Genomic DNA, 15666 nt, shown 5'->3' with positions numbered 1-15666 from the left:
TGAATAAAAAATGAATACTACTACCACTACGTAGTAGTTGTCTTGTTGACAGGCTGCTGGGGAAATGTAAACTGCCTTGGGGAGGCTTTTCCTCAAAAGGTGGTAGAGAAATATTTCAATTATAAAATATAAACCATACGTCAAATATTAACTGTATAGAAAGACCTTTCAAAAGAGCCATAAAGCACTATAGGTACTTATGCCTCTTCTAAGTTAATTATTCACTTTTGTATACTTGGGGGGGGGGGGGGAACCACACCAACACCTAGATTGTGTCCTTTTGCTGGATTCAAACTATAAAGTGCCCTGTGAACTGGATTCTGCCTTTCCCCCTCCCATAGCATGCCTATGTACAAATAAGCATTGATGCAGAAGCCTTCTTGAAGAAAGTTCATCCACATAGCATTTCTTGGCTCAAGAGGAAGTATGTTGTCCCAGCTCTACCTTATTTGGAACTTGGTTCTTCTGGCTGTAGCCCAGGATGTGACCCAACAGGCGACTGAATTTTTGACACAATTTAATATCAACGCAGAAAATCTATCTTATGAACGTTCACTCGCTGCATGGAATTATGACACCAACATCACAGAAGAGAATGCCTGGAAGATGGTGGGTACCACTGACAAGTTTTTTTTTTCTACTAATAGAACATAAGAAAGATAGGAATCAGAAAGATAGGAATCAGAAAGATAAAACAGGAGCCTAAAAAGGGGTTACAATGATGAATGAAATGAAAAATTAAGCACCATTAGGGCTCCAAACCAGTACTAGTCTCCCACAACTTGATACCCTCCAGAGAGGTCAGATTAATGCACCTACCATTCCCAGCCAGCACAGGTATTTATCTATTCACTAGGGGTGATGAAAGTTGTAGTCCATGTCTTTTTGGAGGATGGCAGTTTGGGAAAGGCTGCATGACATGCTGATCTAGAATTTATCAATACAGAACCCTCTTACATGAAGTGAGACTGAAACCAAATTAGAGGTGAACATGAAAAGTGGACATTTCCCTGAAATGGTCTGAACAACCAGCAGTACACTAAAGTATGCTGAATGTTATTTCCTATCCTTGAAGCATGGCAGTCTGGGGAGGGATCTCAGTTGAAGGCTGACTTTCTCCACTCTGTTCTCTGCTTTATGTATCAATTTGTCTCCTTTCTGCTAGTATTGACTATGACTTGTAATTCTAGCTTTAATGCACCCACTTGCCATTTTTAAAAAAAGCAATGCACTAAAGCAGATCAGATAGAATCCTATGATTTTCCCAAACAGGGCAGCTTGTAGGTTCCCCATCATGCCAGAAATGCTTTGTACTCAAATCTTCCAAATCCTTTTCCCAGAATGCCTCAGTTATAGAGCTCAGCTATAGGTTCCCAACTCTCCTGACTCTTACTTACTACTGACTACTGACTACTGAAAGATATCATATTATTACCACAGCAGCAACTAGGGATTGCCACACAGCCCAATGGTAGTAGTTTGATAGCCCTTTGCCATTGCTCCATTATATGGAATTCTGGGATTTGTACTTTGGCGTTGTCCTAAGAATCTTCTGCTACAGAATTCCAGTGCTAGAGAATCCTCTGGTAGTGAGCTCCACTGGACTCTCTTGAATTACAGTACCAGAGTTCTTCAGTAGGGAATTCCAGTAGGGAATTCACTAAACTAGAAATCCCAGAATCCTACAGAATGGGATGATGGAAATTCAAGTGACATTAAACTGCTATAGATGTGCATGTTTACCCTAACAGCTTACTCTGCCAAAAAAAAAAAAAGGGGGGGGGAGGTGGTGGAGTGCCTAAGGTTGGAATCCTGTGATAATGCTTGCTCAACATTGGATCCCCCCCCCCCCAAAAAAAAAAAATCTATAGTGTTCTCTTTCTTTCATTTAAAGCACTAACCTCAGAGAGGGAGAAAACTGAGTCAGGGATGGAGTGATAAGCAGAAATGGACTAGGTGTACTGAATCTGCCCCCATTTCAGTCCCCAGTGGTGCACTAAGCACAAAGACAAAATTGGATGTCCAAAGGGAGCTTTAACTAATTGTATTGTACAAAACAGAAACAAAAAGGGCAGCATTTGTGTGTGGGAGGAGAGATATAAAAATCAGCTCTGCCAATACTTCTCCTCTGCTGGCAAGGCTCCAACAAAGCTTTGGACAAGCCAGTCTCCAACAACAATGTGCTTCATCCTCCAGTTCTCCATCTCCCTACAACTTCAGCCTAAGTTAATTATGAGTCACGAATTGTTCAATCAGTTCCACACTATTGCTTTCAATAAAGTTACAAAGTGTGTGGAAATGTCCTATGGATCTATCATTGGCATCCTGAGTGCTGGCTACTGATGAGGAACCAGTGACAGCTAATGCTATCATGTAAACAGGGTGAGAAATCTATGCCAGGTGACATGCGACTCAACCTTTCCCCAAAATACATTCAGCACCTTGGAAAGCTTATTTAGGCCCTGTACAGATGAGAAATGTCAGCGGGAACAATCTGCTGCCAAAAGGAGCTTTGAAATGGAGCTCCTTCCTGCGTCATTTGCGCCCTGGGGCATCACGGTGACATGTTTTTAGACACTGTCTAAACGTGTGCACACCAAAATGGTGGCACCCATACGTACCAGGGCTTGGGAGCGTTCAGCTGCTGTGCACTCCCAAGCCCTAGTATAGGCTCAGCCATGCTGCTTTTGGCTCATCTGTACCGGGCCTTAGAGTTAAAAATAAAATTCAAGAATGGATTCACTGTACTACTGAAATGGGAGCCACCATGACAAGGAGCCAGGGGTAAGTGCATGTTGGAGGCAGAGTTACCAGTTTTCCTTCCATCATTTCTCTCAATTTCAGTGTTTCCCTTGTCCAGGTGAATGAAAATATCTGCAGCAGGCTGCAGCTGATGTGGCCCTAATGTGGAACTAAGAGGCTTTGGGTCCATAGCCCTTCCAAAACTGCCTCAAGTCTATCTCAGAACAGTCTGTTTTGGGGAGCACAGCCAGACATAGCTTTGCACAGGGGAAACTAAATTGTCCAGGGTGCAGATGCCCCCTGTTAATGAAACAGCAAGGAGAAAACCCCCTCCAGACAAGCAGATCTGGAGATAAGGAACATATTTGTAGTTATGAAAAATATTTTTATTTAAAGCATTTTTATTTTGTTCTTCAGACAGAAAAACTCTGATGTCAATATATAGATAAGTAAGCATACACAGAAATCAAGACAGATTCTTTCCTCAGGAGTCCACTCTAAAAGCAGAGCCTGGGAAAGTTACTTTTGGAAACTACAATTTCCCCAGTCAACCTCTGCCTGAAAGAAGTAACTCAGACAGAGAAGATAAACAAGCAAACTCTGGCACCAATATTTCCTTCATTCCTTGGCTGTTTCCAGTTCAAAAACCACCATTCCTGGGTCTCTAAGAAATAAACATAGCCTTTTCTGGTTACAGCCAAACCTTTTCACTTGTGGAATTTATACAGCATTTCTTCAGCATTGGTCACAACATTTTTTGAATCAAGCTACTTTAGGTATCTGTTCTCAGAAAGCACAGTGATGCTGTTTCAGAACAAGCAGGTGAGAATCTGAACTATCATCACCGCCATGAGCTTACTTGATAACATGGTAGGGTTTTAATGCCACAGCTGCCATGTAGTATCATGACAGCTTTCTTCTTTCTTAGATCAACCTTAGTTGCCCTCTGTATTTTTCAAATTGGAAATTGTATTTGCTTACTTACATTTCCGCAGGATTCATGTCAGAGTTTATGAGCACTATCACTCTGCTATCAGCATGGAGCAAGGTTTGCATTTCCCATTTTAATTTCCATTTTAGAATCACCAGCTGGCCCTGACATTTCCTGCTAGTTACAGGGATCATATAATTCCCTTGTTGAAATAGCTTTACTGGCTGGCAACTTTTCCTGAGGCACAGTTCACAGCTGATTATGACCTATAAAGCATAGGTCCTTGCTGTGTGAAAAACTGCATCTCTGTATATGAACCTACTTAAGTCTTTAGATCCTCAGAGGAAGGCCTTCCCTCAGTCGTTTCCACCATCACAGGTCCATCAGGTATGGACATCGGAAAGAGGCTTTTAGGTGGCTGCTTCCAGCCTGTGGACTTGCTCCCCCAAAGTCACCCAGTGGGTTTCATGGCTGAGCAGGAAATCCTAGTCTCCTGAGTCACAGTCCAACACTTAAACCACTATGCCACACTGGCTCATTCAGTGATAAATGGGAATTATGATTTATGAGCAATTTTAGAATAAAAAACATTATTAAGGATTCTGTGTGGTGTGGTAGGGGAGGAGGTACATGGGGGGGGGGTTTTACTGCATTGGGTAACGCCAACCCTAGTGATGCCACTGGTTGTAGGGAGTCTTTTTATGGGGGAGGGTGTTGCTGTACTTTGATCTTTAATGTTACATTTTCAATTATTTTTAACACCTTTTAAAACTTAATGGCATTTTAATATGATAAATTAAGGCCTTCCCAGAATAAACAACCCGGCCTTAGAAAAACGTCTGGGAAAGATACTGCTGCTCCCACTGATTGTTTGTTGGTATGATGTTGTTGACCTTCTGGTCAGTTTTTAACTTGTATGTTTGTTTGTTTGTTGTTGTTTTTGTTCTGTTTTTTAAAATATTATATTGGATTTAATACTTTTTTAAGGAGGGGAGGGTACCAGGGATTTTATATGTTTTGTATTTTTAACTTTGTTAGCCGCCCCGAATGTTCTCAGAGGGGCGGGATACAAATAAAATTATTATTATTATTATTATTATTATTATTATTATTATTATTATTATATTGCTTAATTATGTTTTAACATTTAATCAGCAGTTTTATATGCTTTATTTTTAGTCTTGTTGTAAGTCAGCGGTTCCCAACCTTTGTTGGGCCGCGACCCCCATTGCGGGCGAAAGTCCTGCCTGTGACCTCCCTCATTGGTTGGGAGGCCAGGTAGGGGCAGGACTTTTGACCACCTATAAGCCCCAGCGACCTTTGCGCTTGGAGGTCCCGCCCCTTCCTGGCCTCCCAACCAATCAGGGAGGCCACCAGTGAAGAAGGGGTGGGACTTCTGGCCGCAAAGACTTCTGGGGCTTGCAGCCCCGTCTCTGTTCCCTTCTTCCTGCGGGTGCCTGGCACCCGCGGGGAGAAGCAGAGGAAGAGGAGATGACTCCGTCCCTTTCCCCTTCTCCTCGCGGATGCCTTTGGTGGCACCCATGAGGAATCATAGAAGGAGAAGGGAAAGAGGAGGTGGTGGCCTCAGACCTTTATCCTTCCCCTCGCGGGTGCTTTCGATAGACCCCACGAGGAGAAGGGAAAGAGGAGGAAAGCGCCGGCACCTGCAGGGAAAAAGGGAGGAGGGGGAGGCAGGGGGGATCCCAACCTGGCAACCCCCAAAGGGGTCGAGCGACCCCCAGGTTGGGAACCCCTGTTGTAAGTCACCTTGAATCCAAGATTGGAAGAAAGGCAGTGTATAAATTATTTAATTAAATACTTTATCTGTTAAGCCTTCCAGGATATTCTAAAGTAGGAGTTCCCAACCTGGAGTGTCTGCATTCCCAGGGCATGTAAGATTGAATTTCAGGGTGTGTGACAAAGAGTGGCTTGTGTTGAGTCACTAGTCATCACTCTTTTATTTCTGAACTAGCTGTACCTGGTCACGTGATGCTGTGGCTCAGTCTGGTTAAAAAAAAAAAAAGAAAAGAAGGAAAAGAGAAAGCATACGTCACAATTCTTGTGGGTATACAATATTTTTTGTTGTTCCATTGTCTGTGTAGATATAGAGATTGTGTGGTTTGCTGACTCTAGAACATGCAACATATAACTGTCCATGTGAGAAGCAATCCATGTCTAGATTAAACCGCACAATTCTAAAGATTGGCCCTGACCTTTGTTGAGGGTGACTGCGAATGCCAATCAAATATTTAGTATAGCGTGTGTTGCTGTTACACCCAACAGATGGAGATGTTTTTCTTTAAAAAACATATTTTTACCTGTCACAGGTGTGACATCTATATAATAGTATGTCTGTATGTATAAAAACATGTGTGTATTCGAATAGAACGTTGTATCAAAATTTCAAAGCAATCATAGAATCGTAGAGTTGGAAGAGACCACAAGGGCCATCTAGTCCAATCCCCTGCCATGCAGGAACTCCCAAACAAAGCATCCCTGACAGATGGCCAACCAACCTCTGCTTAAAGACCTCTAAAGAAGAAGACTCCCCTATACTCTGAGGGAGTGTGTTCCACTGTCGAATAGCCCTCACTGTCAGGAAGTTTTTCATAATGTTGTAGTGGAATCTCTTTTCCTTTAGCTTGTATTCATTGCTCCGGGTCCTAGTCTCTGGAGCAGCAGAAAACAAGCTAGCTCCCTCCTCAATATGACATCCCTTCAAATATTTAAACAGGGCTATCATATCACCTCTTAACCTTCTCTTCTCCAGGCCAAACATCCCCAGCTCCCTAAGATGTTCCTCATAGGACATGGTTTTCAGACCCCTCACCCAATCGGTGAAGAACTTTAGGAGTTTTAAGATTTTGAATAAACAAACTTTTATATTTTTATTTCTATAGATAAATTAGAATCTAATTGCTCTATTTTGGTGGGTTACAGACTGCCTGTTTGGGGCGGGCTGCACCTGCCCCTTTCCCCGGTGTATCGGGGCCTCAGCTGCCAGACCGGCAGCCTCTGAGGCCCCGATCCGCCGCTTTCCAGGCTGCGGGGAAGCGGCAAAAGGCCCCTTCCCCGCAGCCTGAAAAGGGGTGTCCTTGAGGCTTCAAGCCTCAAGGACACCCCACGGCGGTGGGGAGGAGGAGAAAGGGGCCGCTTGGCCCCTTTCTCCCTTGCTTCGCTGGGCGCAGCCGTCTGAAGGCTGCGCCCACCGACGCAAAGCGGCGCCGCAAACCAGGAAGGAGCTCCAAAACGGAGCTCCTTCCTGGTCTGCGCAAAGGGCACACTAAGTGCCCTGGCGCGGACCGACAACGTCACGTCTGCGCCGCCCCGTATAGAGGCGGCGTGGTCGTGACATCGTCATGGCGGCCCCCATGTGGAAGGGGAGCCGCCATTTTGTACGGACTCAGTCCGTACTAGGGTTAGGGGTGTGTGGAAGCACCGCACCTTCCTAACCCTAGTACGGACCGACTCCATACTTTCATGGCGGTTTGTAACCCGCCTTAGGTTTGTATTTTATGCACTGAGTTAAAAGCTTTTTTAAAAGTTAAATTTCTTCATTTGCAGTGAAATTGAAATTTCATCTTCCAGTGTAATACATTCGGCCCTTCATATACACAAAGGTTCCATTCTGCTGCCCATGGATGCCAAAAAATATGGAACCTCAAGTACCGTTCTTTTTAATGAAGGAATGTGTACACATGCCACCATTAAGGAGAACACAATGAGGCCATCTGCAGATGCTCCAGTCCATGGGGGGCAAGCCCACGGTGGCAAGCCCGCAGATCAACAGGACTGACTGTATTACTTTTGTAGGGGGTGGAAATATTAATCAAACATTTCCTAGGGATGTGGGGCATAGAAAAGGTTGGGAATCACTGGTCTCAAGAATTATGAGTTCTTGTGACATAGCTGCTAGGGTTTTCCCCAAGTTTTGCCAGTTATGTTCAGTGCTTCATCCACTCATCCCATTCTTTTTGAGGGCTGGTTGTAGCAAATCTTGGATGTGTACTAGGGATCTTTCAATGGTTTATTAAATTCAATGGAAGACACGCATGTGTGTGTGTGTGTGTGTATGAGAGAGAGAAAGAGAGAGAGAGAGGACTTCTGGAGGACTGAAGCTTTCTTAACCTTGGCTTATTGGACTAGCAATGCAAGTTTCTATTTGAGGGTCTTTTCACAGTGAATAATGACACTGAGGGATATATATAACTGATGGCCACCAGAACTGATAGGGAGAGGATGAGGTGACAAAAGCTGGAGCGATAGAGTTACCAGAATTAAGACCAATTATGCTTCATTTACTCCCCAACCCTTTCCCTTTATCTTTGAAGACTTATGACCAAGGTCACAATTTGCATTTTTCTGTATTCTGAGCCAGCGTGGTGCAGTGGTTTCAGCACTGGACTATGACTCTGGAGATCTGAAATTTTTTAATTTCAACTCTGGAGACCAGTTCAGTTTTGGTTCAGTCATATATACCCACTTGGTGACATTAGGCAGATCACACTCTCTCAGCATCAGAGGATGGCAATGGCAAATCCCCTCTGAAGAAACTTGCCAAGAAAACCCCATAAGTCAGAAATGACTGGAAAGCATACAATAACAACAACAACATGTTGAACCCACATTCTAGTCCAATATTCTCTGCATCTTTGTTTTTCAAATGAATAATTTAGAACTCTAATTTATCTTTGTTTCAGAGTGCAGTGGGCTCTGAGTGGTCAATATTTTATGATGAGGCATCCCAACGGGCCAGTACTTTTGATCTGAACAGCATTTCAAATGAGACCATCAAACTCCAGCTTCATTTTCTACAGAACAGAGGAATATCTGTGTTGCCCACAGAAAAACAGAACCAAGTATGTTGCCAAATATATATGGGGTATTTCTGTGTTGAAATCAATCTGTTAGGTTGGTGGTTATAAAATAAATCCTGTTTCGCATTTATTCTAGTATTATATGCTAAACAAAAGAAGTAAACTCAAGTCTACAAAAAGCTCATGTTACCAACTTCTGTTTTTCAGTTAATTTCAAAGGTGCTACAAGATCCCTTTTGCGTACTAAACTGTCATTTTTATTTTGCTCAGAATGCAAGAGTAGATAATACAAATAGAAGTACTCTTGCACATATCATGGTAGATCATGCTGAAAAACTATAAACCATAAATGAAATGATATATTTCATTTTGTAAAATGACCATTCCAACCCACTGATCCCTTAAAAGGTGAAGAATTGTGCTGCCCATTCCCATTGAATCAAGTGCCACCTGGTTCAGCTGGTTTTCTTGCCAAGACAAGTACACTGAGAATTGTAGACTTAAGTTGCAATCCTTGGCTGGCATCATGTGCATAGGGGTTGGCAGGGGGCAGAAAGGTAGGCAGCTAGCTGTGCTTTAGCAGGAAGCTGCAGAATGACAAAAATATCCCCCCCCCCCCAAACCAGCAGCCTGACACTGTTTTAACTGCCATGGCTCAGTGCTGTGGAAATTTGGGATTTGTAGCTTTATGAGATATTTAGCCTTCTGTCAGAGAGCTCTAGTGCCACAACAAACTATGAATCTCAGGATTCCATATGATAGAGCCATGACAGTTAACACAGTGTCAAACTGCATTAATTCTGCATTGTGGCAGAAGCCCCAGATCCACACACACACTCCCCTACCGAGATCCTCTGGGAGGTCTGTCAAGATTATATCATCTTTCTGCAACCAGTCTGGCCTCCCTGTGGATAAGGACAATAAGGTAAAGACATAGGGAGGCTATGTTGCTGACTTGATCAGGGGCACATTTAATTAATTGAAATTTATTCAGAAGGAGGATCAGGTACTTGTACATGTTGCAAAAATGACATAACAAATTATGCAGCCAATATCTGAAATTATAGTTCCTATTGCCATACTGCTTATTTGGAGTTAATAGTTCCAGAAATTCAGAGCATTTTCAGTTTGACTATGAAGGTATATTTTAGCTTTTCTCGTGCATATTTTGGCTATTGCATATAAATAGTCTTGCAGCCAAAGAGAGTTTTGCAGGGAAATCAAATGAGCATCCTGCAAACAGACCATCATCAAGAATCATCATCATGCCAGAAGCCATTGTAAAACAAATCCATTTCGAATCCACGGTATATTTATTTCTTAAATCATCTATATCCCAAACAAGTATATTTTTATTTGGAAGTGGCCCCCATAACTATATGTTATATAGTGCAAGGGTTATATGCTTACAAGGAGAATGAGTGAGTGTATGTTATAAGTAAGCTGGAGCTGGAGGAAATGCTGACCTATAATTAATTGATGAAATATAATTAAGGATTAAAATAAAATGCAGACAAAGTTAACTCATCCTACATTCAGTTCAAAATAAATTTCCTATTCAAATAATATTTATCTGTCGGAAATCACAACAAAGATCAAGAGAGGATCTCCAGGAGAAGGAGTGAGTTAGACACACACTATGTGGCCATGTTCTGGAAGAGTTTATTCCTGCAATAGGAATAAACTCTTCTAGAGCATGGCCACATAGCCCCACAAACCCACAAAAAAATATGTTTGCTGGCCATGAAAGGCTTCAATTTCACATTGTCATGACTGAGTCTTTGTCTAGGAACCTACACAGTTAAAGCAAGCAGGGAGAAACCAAAATACCTGTTTGCCAGCTTCTGGAAAATAAGCTTTTGTTTAATGAAATCATATTTTTAAAAAACCTTTGATAGCCCTTCTGTGTTAATTCTAACTTGCACAAGCAAGCCTATTTAGGTCAGCTGGGGGCCCTTAGAAAATTAGCCTAGCCACATGTCAGCTGATTTTCTCCAAACATTAAGCAGCTGAGGCCTAATTCTGTAGATCCTATTCACTGGCAGACCACTGGAACAAGAGGGGCTAATTCTGAAGAAAACATCCATGCAGTCAGGAGTGAAAGAAGAAGAGAGGGGGAGGAAGGGGGGACAAAATCATGCCATATATTGTGAGGTTGAGTAGCTCCTTCATAATGCATTTCAACTGGCTCCCAATCAGTTTAAAAGATTTTATTTTTTTTAAAAAAACTATGATAATAGATATGAAGTTACAGTCTATACCTTCAGGGTCCATTAGTTTGATCCAAGCATTTTGACTGCGATTAAAGTAAATCCACAAAGCAGAGGAAACAGTAACAGGGTGCAATAACCCCAGAAGTGGCTTGTATGAGTGATAGGAGGGCACCTTGCTTGGAAGTGGTATGGTAAGATGCCACCCCTGTTCAGATCATGAGTCATGACTGTTTAGCCAGCAATGTGGTATTCGAGTCAATTGAATCAGACTCAAGTCAGAATCAAGCTGCTTCAGTAACTTGATTTGGACTCGAGACCGCAATAAATGACTCGACTCAAGAATTGTATATTTTTAGCAACCAGCTTTCTGGCCTAACTTCACCCAGAAGCCTATTGCCTAACATGTTTGCTCTTCCTTGTCAAGAAACATGCCATAAGCTATGGGGACAGGTTTGCCTTCTGCTGCTAGGAAAAGCTTTAGAAGGCTCCTCCACTGTGCAGTGGGGCCAGGATGCCGAGTAGACTTTATTTTTTAAAAAATTGCAGTCTTGATAAATTGCCTATGATATTTTTTGTTTACCTAGCTTACACATGGCTACATGATTTTTTAATTATTGAAACTCCACCCCCACATATACAACCACAACCAGCACCTCCTCCTCCTCCTCCTCCTCTTCCTCCTTTTCTATTAAAATTGGCTCCCAGACTTTAGACTCAGCTTGAGATCTGAAGGTTGAGACTTGGACTAAGAGACTTGAATACATCATGCCACATATATAGCCCTATCCCCTTCCACTGATGCTTCCATTGGAATTGTCTGCTCGCCTCCAGTGCCCCCGAATCATTCGGGAGCAGGCATTTCTCCTTGAATGATTCAGGGACACTGGAGACGAGCGGACGATTCTCTGACATTTAGGAAGCGCTTCAGGCTTTCACACATACTTCCTAAATGTTTTAGCAGCATTTTATCAGTGCTTACCCTATGGTCAGTGCTGGTATGAAAATCTTCTTCGAAGGGTGGGCTGCAGGGAAGGAGAGGATGTAAAAGCAGGAGTGAGTGATTTTGGGTTTAGGTTCAAAGGGAGGTTTGAGGTGAGTGAGAGGTCTTGAGAGATGGTCAGATAGGAATTCTGATTAGGCCTTAGAGAAATTCAGAGACGTATTCTGACAAGCCAGTAGGGAAACTGGGAAGAGAGACAAAGGGTCTCAGTATGGTTAGATAAGGATTCTGACTAGATAAGGAAGTGTACTTGAGTCAGTAAAGAGAAAACTGTGAGAAGCCTGCAACTGTTAATTTAAAGTAACCACATTAAGGAGATTATGGCATTGACAAATAATGTGACTGCTCCCTGACGGGATGCAGCCAGGTTACAGGATGCAGGCGGGTATTATCATATGTAATTTGCCACCGCTGCCACTGGGCGGCTGCTTCCCAGCTGCATCCTGGGTCCCAGGTGCACATCGGAGGCCACTTTTTGAAGCCAGGAGCTTTTTGACTTTGAAAAACGGCCTCCGACGTGCTGCTGGGACCCAGGATGCAGCTGCCCGGCGGCGGCAGGACAGATTATCTGCCATAATAACCGCTTGCATCTCACAACTCAGCTGCATTCCCATCAGGGAGCAGTTGGATTATATGTCAATGTGATAATCTCCTAAATTGAACTATTTAACCTAAACTAATTTCTTACTCAATGTTATTCAATAAAGTTACTGTTTATTTGTTATAACAGAAGTCTCTGTCTGAGTAAATGCTAGACATTACAGGAAAAAACAAATACACTACCTAATACAGTATATTGAATTAGCAAGAGGAAGAACTTGGGGCCATAGCCCTTATACGCTTAGAGAGACTGTGTAAATGTGAAGGGTGAAACAGGGCTGTGTCAATGACCAGGGACCTTCTGTAAGGAAGAGATAAAAGGTAACCTTGAGGCACATAAAAGGGGTCCCGTCACACCTCCATAGATAGAAGCCATTCCCACATGTAAAAGGCAGTGAAACTAGTAGGAGGAGGAAGGGCTAGAATGTTCATTCTTGTTCCTTCTCCCCACAGATTCACTGTAGCTACACTCAGAATGCATGAATAAGCTTTATGGTGTGACCTTTTAAAATGAATAAAATGCAGTTTTAAAACATGAGGTTAGCTCTCTGCAAACAAATAGATGGAGCAATTTGTGTAATTAAATAGATAAATCACAGCAAGCATATCAGAAAGATTCTTCTTTGCATCTTGAAATTAAATGATTTTATTTTTATTTTTTGAGGCATTGTACACCTTACAGCTCACAGATTTGAATATACTATTCCATACACTGCCTACTGTTACTCCACACTGTGACCTGGATCCAGTAATTATTCTGACATCCAAAAGAACAGATTCTCCAATCCCAAGAGTACAAGGGTATCCATAGACATCCAGGTGCAGCTCTGTTTCTGTCAAAGAGTGGCCAAGAGAGGAGGTGCCTGCGATTCATCTGGCTGTGTGCACTGGGGCTGAAGAAACTGCAGAAGGAGGTACAGGATACCTCTTTCTGCAATGGATTAAAAATGCTTAAACTGGTGTATAACTAGGACGCTGTCTGAACTGGCCATAAGTCTGGGGCCAGTCTGGAGCATTGTGCTCCAGAACTTGCCATGGATTGGCTATGATAGTGGGTACACACATCAGCCCCCCCCCCCCCCCCAGTGCAATAGCACAACACTGTTCACATGGGCTAGTTGGGCTGACATTTCATCAGCACAGCTGGCTGGTCCCATGTGTTTGGAGTTGCAGCCACTGTTTCAGTACCTACAGCAACTCCTTGGACAAGCTGCCTGTTACACCCCCAATTGCATGGCTGTGGTTTCAGATCACATGACTGGGAACTCTGGAAATCCCAGCCATGTAATTTGGGGGGGGGTCCCCTTCACCCTCTCTTCTCATTGGTTGCAAAGGCAAATCCAATCTCAGGAGATACAGTGATGCACTGGACTGCTTGTTCATGTAGCTCCTCCAGCTACTGAAGCAGCAGCCATGGTTCCAGGGACAATATAAAGTCGAAGGCTTTCATGGCCGGCATCCATAGTTTTTTGTAGGTTTTTCGGGCTATGTGGCCATGTTCTAGCAGAGTTTCTTTCTGATGTTTTGCCAGCATCTTCGCCAGCAAGAAGCCAGCCACACATGCTGGTGAAACATCAGTTCCAGGGTCAGGCCATCCCTTTCCCTGCACTGGCCTGACTCAGGCCAGACTCAGCTGTTTGCATACCATATAACTCCACACTAAGCATAGTGTTTTGGAGAAACTCTGGAGCTTGCTACAGCTTTTGCCAACTCCAGGGAAGAGTCGGGTTAACTGAGAAGACTTTTGGTATTTCACTGGAAGTTGCTGTGCAACATGTGATCAGGCAGCACTGGCACCAGAGCCGAAACAGGATTTTTCACACTTGTAGATAGGGCCCATGTGTATGCTTGTACATACTAACTACTGGAATTTGATCAGTGAGGGCTTATTATGGAATCAGCCTTCATCACTTGTAGAATCTTAGCCAGGGTGGGATCAAGGTTCCACAAATTAATTATCTTCCTCTTGTAATCTTTATGGGTTTTCCTATGATTTTTCCCATCTTTTTCTCACCACAAGCAAAATCCAGGAAAATATGGAAGAACTGCACAGTGTCTTGGGACCAGTGGCATAATAATAATAATAATAATAATAATAATAATAATAATAATATGTTTTATTTTTATACCGCTTTTCCGAGGTGATCAAAGCGGTTCACAGAATCAATAAAAATTAACACATCATAAAAACAACATGCAATAAGACAAGCAAGATGGCGGTCGGGGGGAGGGCTTGTCTTCTTAGCAGACAGAGGCCTGTTGTTGCTGGCCTGCTTCTCTCCCCCTCAAGATGGCGGTCGGGGGGAGGGCTTGTCTTCTTAGCAGGCAGAGGCCTGTTGTTGCTGGCCTGCTTCTCTCCCCCTCAAGATGGCGGTCGGGGGGAGGGCTTGTCTTCTTAGCAGGCAGAGGCCTGTTGTTGCTGGCCTGCTTCTCTCCCCCTCAAGATGGGGGTCAGGAGGAGGGCTTGTCTTCTTAGCAGGCAGAGGCCTGTTGTTGCTGGCCTGCTTCTCTCCCCCTCAAGATGGGGGTCGGGAGGAGGGCTTGTCTTCTTAGCAGGCAGAGGCCTGTTGTTGCTGGCCTGCTTCTCTCCCCCTTAAGATGGGGGTCGGGAGGAGGGCATCCCTGCACCTGGTGTCACCCGATGCAGGGGGTGGGTCTTCCAAGATGCAGGGCTTCTGAGCAACCCCTGCTCCCTGTGCTGCCTCATGCCACCCCATCATTTTCGTGATGAGGAAAAAGACAGGATGGTGCATGTAGGGGAGAGAGCATGTGAATGACACATGCAGTGATGGGGGCATGTGGGTCAGTGCATGGGGACAATGAGTGATCAAGGGAAGAGCCTGACTGGCTATCACATGGATGGGTTGCACCACTGCAACCCCCTCCCCAATTATGCCACTGCTTGGGAGTGCTAACTGTAGGAGCCCTCTCCTAGTTCCACTGATCGGTTGCTATTCCCTATAATCTGACCATAATTGACAGACAAGAGTCTAACACTACAATGTTAAATATATCCACCTGAAAGTCAACCCTAATGAATTCAATAGGACTTGTTCTTGAGTAGAAAAAATATTGGATTGCACTATGGAGATTATCACACTGGCTGTGTTTTCCCAATCTGGGCATGGGCTGAAACAGGTCTTATCATACAGCTCCATGCTTAGATTATTACCATCCCATACTTCTGTCCTTAGCTAAAAACGCTTCTTTTCCATTCTTAGCAAAGTGATGGGAGATGTTCCGATCGGGTATGGGATGGTAACGATCCGGGCATAGAGCTTGTGATAACACATGTTCCCAGCACGGTCTCAGATTGGGGAAAAAGCAGTTCAATAATCTCCCATGTTTATTCTGAAGTCCATT

General features: G+C 43.5%; 1 protein-coding gene across 1 annotated transcript in view; it reads left to right on the top strand.

Moving 5' to 3' along the window:
* Positions 1–411: 411 nt before the first annotated feature.
* Positions 412–15666, top strand: part of ACE2 (angiotensin converting enzyme 2) — a 58323-nt gene continuing 43068 nt past the window's right edge. The window contains exons 1-3 of the mRNA XM_089511658.1: positions 412–609; positions 8374–8532; positions 9491–9496. Coding sequence (XP_089367784.1) covers positions 427–609; positions 8374–8532; positions 9491–9496 — 348 coding nt within the window. The 5' untranslated portion in view covers positions 412–426. The remainder of the gene's footprint in view (positions 610–8373; positions 8533–9490; positions 9497–15666) is intronic.

Source organism: Sceloporus occidentalis, unplaced genomic scaffold (assembly GCF_023333645.1).
Source record: "Sceloporus occidentalis isolate IW3139 unplaced genomic scaffold, rSceOcc1.0.p SCAF_2, whole genome shotgun sequence".
NCBI classification, from domain to species: Eukaryota; Metazoa; Chordata; class Lepidosauria; order Squamata; family Phrynosomatidae; genus Sceloporus; species Sceloporus occidentalis.
The sequence above is the reverse complement of the archived record's forward strand: the minus strand, read 5'-3'. Positions and strand labels throughout refer to the sequence as shown.